The following is a 16,096-nucleotide window of genomic DNA, read 5'->3' on the forward strand; positions in this document are numbered from 1 at the left end:
ATGAACACTCCTTCCCAGCTAACAAAAATACGCTGTAAGAACGCTAACGTTCCCATTAAGTTATGAAAATGTTATTTCTGAATGTTCTGAATGGGCATTCAAAACGTCAGTTTTTTAAATGTTATTTTAAATTTGGTTATTCAAGCATTTATGGGATGTACTATGTTATCATTTTGCAAACATTATGGTAACGTTACTTTTGAATGTTCACTAAACATTCTGAAACAAAAAAAAAAAAAATTCGGAGAAGAAAAACGTTCTATGAATTATGTATTTTGTGGGCTGGATTTTCTTTAGGGCGAGGCAACCTTTATTAGAATGGCACTCTGCAGATCATTCATTCAACTCCGACACACGAGGAAACTTCATCGTTCCTGCTGAATACTCGAGGTAATGCTTTTCTTTTTTACTTTTCTTTTTAGAAGTAATAGAAGTTATTGAGTAAAAACTGGCCGAATAGAACATATTTTCAGTTCTGTATGTGTAATGATGGAAATGATGCATGTGATGTTTACATAGGAAATGACAACTGAACTTAGCAATGGAGTGGTTTGGGGATTTAAACAGAAAATATCCTGAAATTCTTTTCACTTTGTAATGCTGATCATATTTCTCTCCTGCTTTCTAGCTTGTGAAAATGGAGGTTTTGTCTGCAGCAAACACTCAGTTCTCCCTCAACCTGTTCAAGAAGATCAGTGGAGGAAACGCATCAGGAAATGTGTTCTACTCTCCTGTCAGCATCTCCTCGGCTCTGGCCATGGTGTCGCTCGGTGCAAGAGGAAACACAGCAGCTCAGATGATTCAGGTGATGATCTCACACAATCTACTTTTAAAAGACGGTAACGTAAAGTAGACTGAAAGGGACCAGGAAGTCATGCAAGCCTTTCCAACTGAATTTTAAAGTGACAGCTCACCCATTTTTTTGCATTGTTTTACATTACTTTAAAAAAAAAAAAGAAAAAGTTTGTTGAGGATCCCTATATAAAATTGTGACTAAATTTTTAAGATCACTTAATGACAAAAAGATTCTATATAAGGAGAAATGTTTAAAATGTTTGAATAGTACATTCATGTTTAACAGGTTATTTTTATTTATGTTTTAAGTAATAAATATGTTTGCAAGCTGTTCAGTTCATAAAATACAAAAATCTAATTTAAAAAATTGTTTAAAATTAATTAATTAAAGCTAAATCCATAAAATGATCCCATGATGGCAATCCCTAAGATTCTATATTTGAAACACATGATGGAACCTTTAAAGGTTCTATATAAAACATTTTCTTCTAAGAGTGATTCAATTCCAAGTTGCTATATTTCCAGGAACTTAAAGGATTAGTTCACTTTCAAATTAAATTTTCTTGATAATTTACTCACCCCCATGTCATCCAAGATGTCCATGTGCTTCTTTCTTCAGTCGAAAAGAAATTAAGGTTTTTGATGAAAACATTCCAGGATTATTCTCCTTATAGTGGACTTCAATGGCAGTCAAATGGTTGAAGGTCAAAATTACAGTTTCAGTGCAGCTTCAAAGACTAAAGAAAGAAGGACATGGACATCTTGGATGATATGGGGGTGAGTAAATTATCAGGAAATTTTAATATGAAAGTGAACTAATCCTTTAACGTTCAGTGAAATGCAACATTAAACTGTAAGCAACAATACATGTAAAAGAGCATGAATGAGACCCAATCTGTGTAAATTGAGTTCCAGCACAGTAAAGTGCCAGCTATTAATCACTCTTTCCACTTTTCTAGTGCATTGTTTTTATTTTTTTTTATTCTAATGGGTATTTGAGTAGCGCTTTCACACTATATTGAAGTAATCAGAATAGTGAGGTTATCTTAATTAATTCTACCATAACAATGCTGTGCAGGTCTTGGGCTTTAACAATCCTCCCAAACCCGATGCTGCGACTGCAGGACCTCCTCATTCAGTGGACCAAATTCATTCCAGCTTCAACAAGTTTATGAGTGAGCTGAACAAACCAGGAGTCCCGTATGTGTTGAGTGTTGCCAACCGCCTCTACGGAGAGCAATCCTACCAGTTTGTTGAGGTAAGACTCAGTTTATTCACTGGAGGTTCTGGAAATGTTCTCAGCTCTAATATCATTTGCACCTCAATCGATTTGCTGTATTACAGAAATTCCTCAATGACGCAAAAAGATACTATGAAGCCGGACTGGAGGAGGTGGACTTCAAGACCAAATCAGAGGCTGCTCGTGTCACCATCAACAAATGGGTGGAGAAAAAAACACAAGGTGAAATCCAGCATGAGCTTATTCTGAATTTTAAACATTCTGCACTTTAGGTTCAGCAAAAATGGATCATATTTGGCTTCATGGGTTCTTGAGTTGAGCTACATACTAAAAATATCAAACCAATCAATTCAAATCACTGCTCAAAGTGAACAACGTCCATTTGTATTTTAGAGAAGATCAAGGACTTGCTGCCACAGGGAATCCTCGATGAGATGACGAGACTGGTCTTGGTGAACGCCATCTACTTCAAGGGAAACTGGGAGAAGAAATTCCCAAAGGGACTCACCAGAGATGGGAAGTTTAAACTGAACAAGGTTAAGATTTTATGGACTTTTTTAAAATATTTTTAACAGTCATGATGAAATCTGAGGGGTTATAATGTGTTTGCATTGATGTTTGGCAGAATCAAACTAAACCAGTGAAAATGATGCATCAAGAGGAATATTTTCCTCTGGCCTTCATCCCAGAGATGAACAGTCAGGTTCTGGAGCTGCCGTATGCTGGGAATAATCTCAGTATGTTGATCATCCTTCCTAACGAGATGGAAGACGACACCACTGGCCTTCAGAAGGTGATGTGAATGTTTTATTAGACCAGCCAGATGTTTACCAATAATACAGTTTTCATTGTGACTGAACTATTCTTCTATTATCCAGCTTGAAAAGGCACTGACCTACGAGAAGCTCATGGAGTGGACCAAACCAGAAGTCATGTATCAACAAGAAGTTCAAGTATTTCTGCCCAAATTCAAGATGGAGGAAAAATATGACATGAAGAGTCTTCTGATCAGCATGGGAATGAAGGATGTTTTTGAAAATGCAGACCTTTCAGGCATGTCCTCCAACAACAACCTGGTGCTGTCGCATGTGATTCATAAAGCCTTTGTTGAAGTCAATGAGGAAGGAACCGAAGCAGCTGCAGCCACTGGTGACATCATATTTACAGATTCAGCTTTTTGTCATGTCTTCAATGCAGACCATCCATTCCTTTTCTTCATCCGACACAATCCAACCAAGAGCATTTTGTTTTACGGACGCTTCTGCTCCCCATGAGCGAGTCCTGCTGCATGAGACTCTTCCTGCTAGTTTAGGTGGAGAAAGAGTAGGGGAGACTCGGGACAACTACTACAAAACAACCTGTCATCTTTTGGTTTTAAGAAACATTTATATGTGCCAACAGTATCAGTACCTATTGCAATTTACTGGAGAAAGACTTATTAAATTAATAGTATTAAATTTATTACTAAAATTATTTTGCTTCCAACACAAACAAGTGTTAGTGGGACCTGCATTATAATTAATTGAAATACATTAATTTCCTTTCATTTTAAATCAGGGTTATTATTGTTAACCAAATTTAAAACCATAAATAAATGTTATTTCTCATTTTCATTCAGCTTAAGTTGAAGCACTCAAATAATTAAAACTGAATAAAATAAAACTAAAGATAAAGAAATATTTGAAGCAGGTCAAATATTTGACAACACAATTTAAAAAAAAAAAAATCTTCAAATGAAAATGAAAAAAAAATGAAAAAAAATATTTTTTTTTAGTAGATTTCTTTGTCGATTATAATAAAATATTAACTGGATGCTTTTTATTGAAATGATGTGCATTTGACATTGTAAAGACTTAAACTTTCAACTGAGCATTATAATTTCTATAACTAGTGCTGCAGTCACTCTAAACCTCACAACATTCAGCTTCGAAATAAAAAATATGTTTACATTCAAAGTAATGGACTTTTTCTCTTTTTATATGCACATGCTGGACAAGCGGTATCACTGTAACATGAAGAAATGAAATGCATTTCAGTTGTCTTGAATCTCATTCAGGTTGTGGTTTTGGACGGGTCTCTTCATGTTGCTGCATATCAAGTTTATCAGTGATCTGTTACCAAATCCATCACCTGCACTAAATGAGGCTCTATTAAGTGACATGATGTGTATTAAATAAGACAAATTATGTGTATGCATTCACTGTAACAACGTATTCAACATAAATAAAGACAAAGCTTTGTGATTTTTCAATGAAACCGGTTTTGTTTGAATTTTAATTCTATTTTTTATTTATTTATTTTTTGTTCCTTCAGAAGGTAATGAGACACTGCATCAACAACGCTTTGGGAATGCCTCTGCATGACTGCGTCTGAAGCACATGTGTCAACTAGTCCTATGGCGAGACCGAATGTCACAGGTGGGTGCCTGTATGTGTAGAGCACAACTAAGACACGAGCACCTGTGAAACTGAGGCAGGTCCAGGTTGTAGAAACTTACAAATGTGAGCAGAGAGGACCAGCCTGCCACATCACAAACATCTTGTATACACCTGAAATTAAGGCCTTGGAGGCCACTATGCTCTTAGTAGGATAAGCTCTGACCGCCAAAGCACGAGCAATAGCCTCAACTATCCACTTGCTGACTGTCTGGACCTTTTTAAGCGATCCAAGGCAGACAAAAAGCGTACAGACATAGCCTCAGCCATGTCTATACCATGGGGGGGCTGGGTGTGAGGGAGAACCAATGTGGACAGTACCGTGTGTCCTGAGATGCAAACCTTGCACCTTTATCTGGCTGTAAACCTCCAATATTTGCTCAACCACCTCGGGGTGAAGTCTCCATTCCCCGGGCCTCAGCCAGTCTCTCTAGTCAAGTCATCTACATTTATATAGCGCTTTTCACATATTGTTTCAAAGCAGCAATAGGAAAATTCTTATCAAGCTAAAGTTGGTTTTTGATTGAATCACTTCCGTTGTAAAAATTAATTACTTTAGGGGCCGCTTAATTGACTTCTTTCCTACTGAAAAAGGTGTCATTCTCTACAGGATGTCTGCTCAGAAATTTTCTTAGCCCGGGATGTATACTGCCCTCAGAGAGAGCAGTTTCCCTTGAGACCACAGGAGGATCTGGTGCGCTAGTTTGCATAGTGGATGCGAACGCAGACCCCCCTGGTGATTAATGTGAGACCACCGATGTGTTGTCTGTGCAAACAAGCACATGATGGCCTCTTAGGTCTGAGAGGAAGTGCTTCAATGCCATGAAGACAGCAATCATCTCCAGACAATTTATGTGCCACGAGAGATGATGACTCCTCCACAGACCCTGAGCTGAGCCGCCTTCCAGTACCGCTCCCCATCCCATGAGAGAAGCATCTATCGTGGCTCCTAACACAGGACCCTGGGACAAGAACCAAGCCTTCCTCCATAAAACCACTGACGTCAGGACTTCTTCTTAACCGAAGCCTTCTTCGCTAGAAGAACAGTCCTCAGATTCGTCTTTGCTTAGGAGGCTTCGGCTGAGAGTGTCTTCAGGATCCCCAAGATTTTTGTGGAGGGGTAAGAGAAGAGACACTCTCCTTTTGCTGTGCCCTGTACCAGGAGCTTGATGGCTGGGGCTGCTCACGCCTAGCAGGCCCAGAGGGTTGGGGAGAGCGAGGGAGGTAGCACCTGCTTTTTGGCCTCCTGAAACACAACTATATTTATAGCATTATTGAAGAGGTCAGGAGGTGAACGTGGAGCATCAAGCAAAAAGGCTTTATCTTTTTCTTTTATATCAGATATGATAGATATGCCTCTCAGTGGCCACCAGGGCTGCTACAGACCTCCCAATAGCTCTAGCGGTCTCCTTAGCGGCCCTGAAACAATTCTGTGGCCCGACGCAGCTCTTGAGCTTTTTCTCAGCTTTGACACAGCATGAGTAACAACCTCCACCAGCTCCAGGAACACAGGACTTGAATGTCTGTTTATTTGCCATAATATACAGTGGGTACGGAAAGTATTCAGACCCCCTTAAATTTCTCACTCTTTGTTATATTGCAGCCATTTGCTTAAATCATTTTCTCACTCTTTGTTATATTGCAGCCATTTGCTTAAATCATTTAAGTTCATTTTTTTCCTCATTAATGTACACACAGCACCCCATATTGACAGGAAAACACAGAATTGTTGACATTTTTGCAGATTTATTAAAAAAGAAAAACAGAAATATCACATGGTCCTGAGTATTCAGACCCTTCGCTGTGACACTCATATTATTTAACTCAGGTGCTGTCCATTTCTTCTGATCATCCTTGAGATGGTTCTACACCTTCATTTGAGTCCAGCTGTGTTTGATTATACTGATTGGACTTGATTAGGAAAGCCACACACCTGTCTATATAAGACCTTACAGCTCACAGTGCATGTCAGAGCAAATGAGAATCATGAGGTCAAAGGAACTGCCTGAAGAGCTCAGAGACAGAATTGTGGCAAGGCACAGATCTGGCCAAGGTTACAAAAAAAATTCTGCTGCACTTAAGGTTCCTAAGAGCACAGTGGCCTCCATAATCCTTAAATGGAAGAAGTTTGGGACGACCAGAACCCTTCCTAGAGCTGGCCGTCCGGCCAAACTGAGCTATCGGGAGAGAAGAGCCTTGGTGAGAGAGATAAAGAAGAACCCAAAGATCACTGTGGCTGAGCTCCAGAGATGCAGTCGGGAGATGGGAGAAAGTTGTAGAAAGTCAACCATCACTGCAGCCCTCCACCGACGAAGCCTCTCCTCAGTGAAAGACACATGAAAGCCCGCATGGAGTTTGCCAAGATGGTGAGAAATAAGATTCTCTGGTCTGATGAGACCAAGATAGAACTTTTTGGCCTTAATTCTAAGCGGTATGTGTGGAGAAAACCAGGCACTGCTCATCACCTGTCCAATACAGTCCCAACAGTGAAGCATGGTGGTGGCAGCATCATGCTGTTTTTCAGCTGCAGGGACAGGACGACTGGTTGCAATCGAGGGAAAGATGAATGCGGCCAAGTACAGGGATATCCTGGACGAAAACCTTCTCCAGAGTGCTCAGGACCTCAGACTGGGCTGAAGGTTTACCTTCCAACAAGACAATGACCCTAAGCACACAGCTAAAATAACGAAGGAGTGGCTTCACAACAACTCCATGACTGTTCTTGAATGGCCCAGCCAGAGCCCTGACTTAAACCCAATTGATCATCTCTGGAGAGACCTAAAAATGGCTGTCCACCAACGTTTACCATCCAACCTGACAGAACTGGAGAGGATCTGCAAGGAGGAATGGCAGAGGATCCCCAAATCCAGGTGAAAAAACTTGTTGCATCTTTCCCAAAAAGACTCATGGCTGTATTAGATCAAAAGGTGCTTCTACTAAATACTGAGCAAAGGGTCTGAATACTTATGACCATGTGATATTTCAGTTTTTCTTTTTTAATAAATCTGCAAAAATGTCAACAATTCTTTGTTTTTCTGTCAATATGGGGTGCTGTGTGTACATTAATGAGGAAAAAAATTATTTTAGCAAATGGCTGCAATATAACAAAGTGTGAAAAATTTAAGGGGGTCTGAATACTTTCCGTACCCACTGTATATATATGATTTTATATATATATAGTATATAGTGTTTTCCTGGTCGTGACATCACCCACCTGTGACATTCCATCTCGAAAGGGAACTGTTTCTGAAAATGTGTTGAGGGGGAAAACATGGAAAGAGAGGAAATTAAACTACAATTTTATTTAGAGAATAAAATATATTTTTATGAAGGTCACATCAGGATATATATGTTGTAATATATAAATCAAACTATTACATTTTTATTGGCTAAAATCTGTTGTTATCTTTTTCGTAATATTACTGTTCAAAAGTTGCTGACAAAACTGCCATAGGCAGTTTAATAAAGGTAGGGTATTTTAAGTTAGGTTGGGGCAAGTTATCATTTATTGAAACTGCATTTCAGTTTTGAGTTTAACTGTTGTCATGTTTTGATGAAATGCCATTAAAAAGTGTCACAAACTGTACTGTTACTTATTGGCAAATATATATTAAAGGGATAGTTGACCCAAAAATGAAAATTCTGTCATTAATTACTCACCTTAATGTCGTTCCAAACCCGTATGATTTTCGTTCATCTTCAGAACACAAATTAAGATGTTTTAGTTGAAATCCGATGGCTCTGTGAGGCCTCCATAGCCAGCAATGACATTTCCTCTCTAAAGATCAATAAAGGTACTAAAAACATATTTAAATCAGGTCATGTGAGTACAGTGGTTCAATATAAATATTATAAAGCGACGAGAATATTTTTGGTGCGGCAAAAGAAACAAAATAACGACTTATATAGTGATGGCCGATTTCAAAACACTGCTTCAGGAAGCATCGGAGTGTTATGAATCAGCTGTTCGGAGCACCAAAGTCACATGATTTCAGCCGTTTGGCTGTTTCACACATGATCCGAATCATGATTCGATACACTGATTCATAACGCTCCGAAGCTTCCTGAAGCAGTGTTTTGAAATCGGCCATCACTAAATAAGTCGTTATTTAGTTTTTTTGCCGCACCAAAAATATTCTCGTGGCTTTATAATATGAATATTGAACCACTGTACTCACATGAACTGATTTAAATACGTTTTTAGTACATTAATGGATCTTGAGAGAGGAAGTGTCATTGCTCCCTATGGAGGCCTCACGGAGCCATCGGATTTCAACTAAAATATCTTAATTTGTGTTCTGAAAATTAACAAAGGTCTTACTGGTGTGGAACGGCATGAGGGTGAGTAATAAATGAAAGAAATTTAATCTTGGGGTGAACTAACCCTTTAAGGAACACAAATGAAGATTTATTTTAATGAAATCTGAGAGCTTTCTGTCCCTCCATTGACAGTCTATTCAACTACCAATTTCAAGCCCCAGGAAGGAAGGAAAGACTTCATTAAAGTAATCATGTGACTCTAGTGGTGTAACCTCAAATTTATCAAACGTCGCAAGTGCTTTGCTTGTGGAAAAAAAATGTACGACTTTATTTGGAAAATATTCATCTCAAAGCACCTTCACAAGAGCACCACGATGTATGCATGTGTTGAAGCAAGAGTGGACGTTGTTGCGAGAACGTGTTGGAGATTTCATTAAAAAAAATCTTTGTAGCGAGATATGTTGATAAGGGAAGGAGGCGGGAACCGGCAAACGTTTAATATCAAAATAAACACAAATATAAAAGCGGCAACCCCTCACGGACGACTGCCACACATAAACAAAACATAGCGTAAAATCCAGGCCTGGTCCTCTCTCGTCCTTTACTGTTATCATTTTAACTGCAATCAAAGATCAACTCAAAACTAATAATTTATTTATTTTTTATTTAATATAGCGTATAGTTTAGTCATTTTGTTATGAGATCTGTCTGGTTTTTTTGGTTTTGTTTTTTAAATGCTTCTATTTTCCTTTTATTTATATTTCTGTTTTAGTTTTGGAAATTTTAGTACTTCAACTTAAACTTGTCAAAACAAATATATTCATCAGCATTTCTTACTTTGAAGTTTTTCATCTAATATTTAAAATTTAAAAAGTAAAAAGTGTAAGCCCTGGTGTCCCCAAAATGTCTTACTTTAAAAAGTCATTGCATAACAACCCACAAATGTCTGAGAACCCCAATTTTTTCTTTATTTGGAGCTCTGCATTTATTGTTTCATTGTTTAAATGAAAATTATAAATGCTAGTTTTACCTTTCTTTTAAAAATGATTAGTTTGAACAGTTTGTAATCGAATTCAATTGCATTTCAATATTTTAAAGTGTGGCCTGAAAGCGCAAATATCGTCTCGTGTCGTGTTCAATCACACGCCATCACCAGCAGATGGCGTGAGAGCTCTTTGTGAGCACGTGTGTCCACCGCGGTCCGCGTTTCTCTGTACGTGACATGTAGAACAAAATGTACAGAACACAGTGTTCTTGTGAAGGACCCACGTGCCACATAATGAGTCTTTGTCTTCATGTATGTGTCTCTCAGTATGCCCCACGTCCAACATTTTGCAGCAGGCCTTTAATATCCAGCAGTGATGGCTGACTGTAGGTCAAGAGATCACTGACACAGGGTTATTAATTATTAAAGCAAGCCTAATACACTTGTGTTAATGTATATACACATCCTATATGCAATGTACACCAAGTAGGCTACTTTTGTCTTATGTAATGTGTAAACATTATAGAGCCAGAGAAGACTTGCCTTTCTTTTTATTTTCAAGAAAGATGTTGATATTCTTGGACTATAAAAATATTTTATGCTTGTAAATGTTGTGTTCTTTGTTGAAACTTAAATACTAAAAAAAATTATATTTTAAGAAACATTTAAATAGTAAAACAATAACCCAACAACTAACAAAAATATGTTCTAAGAATGTTTAGCTAATGTTCTCATTAAGTTATGAAAACACTATTTTTGAATGCTCTCTGAATGTGTTAAAAAAAATGCTAATGTTAATGGAACATTCTATTTTGCAAACATTATGGGAACGTTACTTTTGAATGTTCTTTGAACATTCTGAAACAAGTAGTAACATTTTAAAAAATTGTTAGATGAAAAAACATTCTGTGAACAATGTATAATGTTTTTATAAACATTTTGAGAACATTATTAAAGACTAGATAACTTTGAACGTTCTATTAACGTTAGGCTACTGGTAGAACGTTTGTTCATAACTTTAAGTGAACCTTGCCAGAATGTTCTAAGGTAACATATAAATATCAAACCACTGTTTTGACTAACAGAAATTATAATTTATAAACTGCATAAAATTGCATTTAAAAAAACCTGTGACTACCTGCTCTGATTAGTTGTCTGAAACCAACACCACTGAAACAAATCATTTCTTGTGCAACTGCACACAGACACACTCAAAAATATAGCTGCGAGCAGCAATTATCGGGGTTCAATGGCTTTAAAGCATTTAAGTACATACATAAAAAGGTATTATGTTTTAATTAGCAAGCCTGTAACAATCTCGATCCTATGTAAAAGACCATTTACATCAAATACATGGGCGAAGACAATGCTTGCCAATTTTCAAGTCAATCATACTAACGGTGAAGTAGTAGTTTCAGGTTTTTTTTACTGTTATAGCACCACCAAGTGGCCACTTTCGAACGTTTTGGCGCCCCTTAGGGACCATGAATCAATTATTTATTTATTTATTGATAATTATTGACAGTCAGATTCCAGAGAATCTCGCTGCACTGGTTTGGTTTCGATCTAGCCAAAAACCTAGAAACAGTTCACAAAAGTAGGTTTTTCAAAGAATCCGAAATGCACGAAAAATTTCGCAATGCATTGAAACCCTAAAAAAATATATCCTTGTGTGACAACTAGCCCCGGTTGTACTATGAAATTTGAACAGATATAAATGTATGGTCTTTCTCTTCTGGGAATATAAATTATATCCAACAATGGAGGCAAGGAAGGAAACCAGATCTTCTATATGACCATGGTACCATTTGAAGAAGCAAATTTAATACCATCTTACTGATTTTGCCAAGTGATTTGGCCACGTGATCTGCAGAACAAGAGCTCTTCCTCAAGGTTACACATGGTCATCAACACGTGTCAGTGTTTTGAGGATCTTGATCGGCAACACAGATGCTCACCTAGAATGCATCTAGAGGAACCTGCAGCATTAAGATGCAACAGATGTTCTCACCTTTTTTATGGTCCCGATATCATTTCTCATCATCTATACTGAAAGTGTTGAGTGTCATATGGCTTTACTGACCTACTTAACTGACCCATCCTCTCTCTTTCCATCCCTGATTGACACTGACACCACATGCATCCTGCAGCCCTGAGCTGGCGTATAGTGTTCATGCAGTTTATATATATATATGTACATATACACATGTGCATCAGCGTGTTGGCGGTACAGCGTGTTCCCGCTCAAAATAGCACTTAGCAAAAACAATATGACCCTGAGAGAATTCAAACACTCTGACCCTCCCTGAGATGAAATGAACTTCCATACATGCACCTGTACAACCACAGATGTATTTCCATCTGAAAGTGATTCAGGAATGAAACTTATTGTTACTGCATTCAGAGCATGTCCAGCCTGCTCTTTTTTTAACTTTCAGTAAAAATGAGTGGGAGCTAATAACACCGCTATGAACTGCATGGTTATTTTTCAAGATAAAGGAAGGTATTGTAAAAGCAAAATGCTTCCATTAATCTTAAAGGATTAGTTCACTTCAGAATTCAAATTTCCTGATAATTTACTCACCCCCATGTCATCGAAGATGTTTATGTCTTTCTTTTTTTCAGTCGAAAAGAAATGAAGGTTTTTGATGAAAACATTCCAGGATTTTTCTCCATATAGTGACTTCAACAGTTACCAACGGGTTGAAGGTCCAAATGTCAGTTTCAGTGCAGCTTCAAAGAGCTCTACATGATCCCAGACGAGGAATAGGAGTCTTATCTAGAGAAAACATCAGTCATTTTCTAAAAAAAGTAAAAAATTATATACTTTTTAACCACAAATGCTCGTCTTGCACTGCTCAGTGCGCCACGCATTATGTAATCATGTTGGAAAGGTCATGCGAGACGTAGGTGTAAGTACCGTGCAATTGTTTACAAAGCAAACATGCAAAGACTAATTCAAACTCCCTATAAAAAAAAGGTAAAACAACGATGACACTCAATTTTGAAGTCTGCCAAAGTCACGCATGACCTTTCCAACTTGATTACATAATGCGTGGCGCATCGCAGAGCAGTGCAAGATGAGCATTTGTGGTTAAAAAGTATATAATTTTTATTTGTTTTAGAAAATGACAGATGTTTTTTATAGATAAGACTCTTATTCCTCATCTGGGATTGTATATAGCTGCACTGAAACTGCAATTCAACCCGTTTGTCCCCATTAAAGTCCACTATATGGAGAAAAATCCTGGAATGTTTTCCTCAAAAACCTTAAAGATGCAATATGTAGAATTTTCTGTCCACTAGAGGTCACTAAAGGCCTATTCAAAAAGCGTAGCTTGATGAAGGCAAGTTTGAGCGCGGAACCTTTGGACATGTGATCTTCACATCACAGCCGGTGGAAAATAATCGGGATAGGACTCAGGAAGAAATCATGTTCATGGATGCGATTATTAACGTTACTGTAGTATGTAGTATGGAGCTGAACGAGGAGCTGGAGCGATTGATCAACACATGCCTCACGAGCAGCGGGACTTTTATTATGACACAGTCGCCGGCGCCGCTTCCGCTTTTCCGGTCATGAGTATGAGGTAGCGCAGCTCTGTTTATCATATTAGATACATTTGAGAGTGTTGAAAATGATGTTATAACGTTACTCTGAGCGTTCGCTCGGCGGCTGCTGTGAGACACTGTTACACACTGCACTAAGATAGATCCATTTTACAATATCATATTAAATGCTGGATGATTGTGTTGATAAATGGAATGCAATTCATTTTAAAACGTATTGTATGATGGAGAAAATGCTGTATTACTGTTACTGAAAATAAAGCTGCATCTGATTATGCTATGTTAGCTACTTTACAAAATAGTGTTTTTCTCTGAGGCATGGTAAAGCATGGTACTCGCAAAAAATCAAGAAAATTGCTTTAAACAATAAGACTAAACGTGTTGAGCTATATAACAATAATTTGTTTTCTGTCTTTAAATATATCAGTTGTTCCCTTGCCTATTAAAACATGTAAATATTAAAGAGTCTTTGGTGTTTCCATGGTTTCTACAAAATAAAACCGGAAACCGAGGGTAACGCGGGTATGACGCAATTGAGCCTTGGTTAAAATTGCAATTTTCTCACGATTTACAAATAGTTGCAAACATTTGGGATGTTGTAAGTACTCAAGTGAACAAAATATATAACACTGGCCTAGTGGTTTTTGGATATTTTACTGCAAACATATTACATATTGCATCTTTAATTTTTTTTGACTGAAGAAAGAAAGACATAAACATCTTGGATGACATGGGGGTGAGTAAATTATCAGGAAATTTGAATTCTGAAGTGAACTAATCCTTTAATATCACTAAATATTACTTGATTTTTTTATTTTACTTCAGTGTTATTCCTATGTTAAGTTTCATTCTGTGTGCAAAGAGTCATTGTACAATATATGGCTGTGTGTGTGACAAATACAATTTGAATTTAATTCATTCAAAGACACACATTCCATCATAACTAGTAAAACATGCATTTCAAATTCTGACATTTTTCACAAAAGCAGTACCTCAAGTCAAACAAACTTCTTTTTGTGCTATATAAGTAGCTTCACATAAAAGCATCTGTAGATGCATGAAAATATATAAACTCACTGTTTGGTCAGTGTTGACTCACTCCTGCCCTGACCTTTAAATTGAGGAAGAACTTCTCAAGAGTTTGTCATAAAAGTCCCTTTGTTATTTTTATGTTGCAGGAACACCAGAGCATTTCAAAGTGACATCCGTCTTGTTCATTTACTGCCTTCCCGCTCTTGAACAGATTTCATTTGGAATGAAAATATTTTTGATGACATTTGCTTGTCACACACATTTACACATTTAACCAGAACGGCAACTTTCTTGCCATTTTGTTTTATTTCCAGTCCATCACATTTGCATACACCCGAATTACAAACGTTTACATGCCTATTTAATTTGGGTAAAGATTAGATGGGTAAAGATTAGGATGTGATCTTTTAAAATGTGAAGTTTTCTCAATTATAATTATATGAGCAATACATATTGTTCCACCCATCATGAAATCATTGCACCGCCGGGTCTGATTGAACTCGCACCAGGATATCCGTCCATTAACATTGTTACTCAGCAGCTGTAAAGGAAAGATTTCTGCAGTTTGTTGTCAAACACAGATCACACATGCACATATATGTTATGTAAGCCGCATGTATGTGTGTGCGTGTATATATAGACATGAGCAGAGTCACACAAGGACTGATGCATGACATACACCAGCATACATGCGACTGTGACCTTTAACCTCAAGCTCTCTCACCTCCATCCAAATATGTCCAGCTCAACTGCACTGTATTTCAGCTCTGGGTTCACATATACTTTCATTTGATCATAATTCATTTAGGGTTTTGATTAACTGATCTGTTAACTGTCTGTGTTCTGACATGACAGGAATGCTAAACACAAATAATTAAATGCAATGAACCATATAATCATGTATAGATGGGACAGCAAAAAAAATAGGTGTGTCAATTTTTAAAAACTCATGTCTTTTGTTGTTGATGTCAAAAGCTGTGTGCAATGTCTGATAAATCACATTTCTGCTACTGTTAATAATCTGTAAAAACTGTAAAAGTTGTAAATAAAACAAAGATTACTAGAGTATGTTTACAAGAAAACACTATTTGGAAACACTTTAGTTTAGGGAACACATATAACTATTAACTACGACTTTTCCCTCAATAAACTCCTAATTTACTGCTTATTAATAGTTAGTAAGGTAGTTGTTAAGTTTAGGTATTGTTAGGATTAAGAATATAGAATAAGGTCATGCAGAATAAGACATTAATATGTGCTAAATAAGTACTAATAAATAGCCATTATTCTATTAATATGCATGCTAATAAGACCCTAAAATAGTGTTACCCACTATTTCAGTCTTTCTGCTTCATAAATGTCATGTTGCCACTTGCCATTTCTTTGCAATTATTTGTAAAATTAACTATCAAATTCTGAGTGAAAATTTTTCAAAGTAAACCCTATGCGTATTTTTTTTTTTTTTTTTTTTTTACAATATAGCTGTCAAAAACTACAAAAACATGTTTTTTTTTTGTCACCCAAAAGGATGTAGTTACAGCATCTACCAGCAGGGGCAAACTATCTCTGCAAACAAGCCACAGCCTGACCCAGACTGAGCTTAACAGACCTTTTTTTTTACAGTCCATGGACCCAGAGCAAAGGCCTGATATACTCACAGCGTTCATTCTAGGAGTAAAAATAAGTTCAAAATACATGACCAGCACTGTTAGTGAACATCCCAACGCTGCCCATGTAACAGGTACAGAAACTTTACCGCACGCATTATGATAAATCTAT

General features: G+C 37.2%; 1 protein-coding gene across 2 annotated transcripts; it reads left to right on the forward strand.

Moving 5' to 3' along the window:
* LOC137028615 (leukocyte elastase inhibitor-like) lies at nucleotides 1-4,263 on the forward strand. 2 transcript variants are annotated; one of them, XM_067397630.1, is made up of 8 exons: nucleotides 1-34; nucleotides 298-390; nucleotides 629-805; nucleotides 1,874-2,053; nucleotides 2,140-2,257; nucleotides 2,429-2,571; nucleotides 2,661-2,828; nucleotides 2,914-4,263. In XM_067397630.1, the coding sequence occupies exons 3-8, from the start codon at nucleotides 638-640 to the stop codon at nucleotides 3,307-3,309; spliced, it is 1,173 nt and encodes a 390-aa protein (XP_067253731.1). In that variant the 5' UTR covers nucleotides 1-34; nucleotides 298-390; nucleotides 629-637; the 3' UTR covers nucleotides 3,310-4,263. The 2 variants fall into 2 exon arrangements, with proteins under 2 accessions (XP_067253731.1, XP_067253739.1); XM_067397638.1 differs by lacking the exons at nucleotides 1-34; nucleotides 298-390; nucleotides 629-805 and adding an exon at nucleotides 1,427-1,572.
* Nucleotides 4,264-16,096: the final 11,833 nt, after the last annotated feature.

Source organism: Chanodichthys erythropterus, chromosome 2 (assembly GCF_024489055.1).
Source record: "Chanodichthys erythropterus isolate Z2021 chromosome 2, ASM2448905v1, whole genome shotgun sequence".
NCBI classification, from domain to species: Eukaryota; Metazoa; Chordata; class Actinopteri; order Cypriniformes; family Xenocyprididae; genus Chanodichthys; species Chanodichthys erythropterus.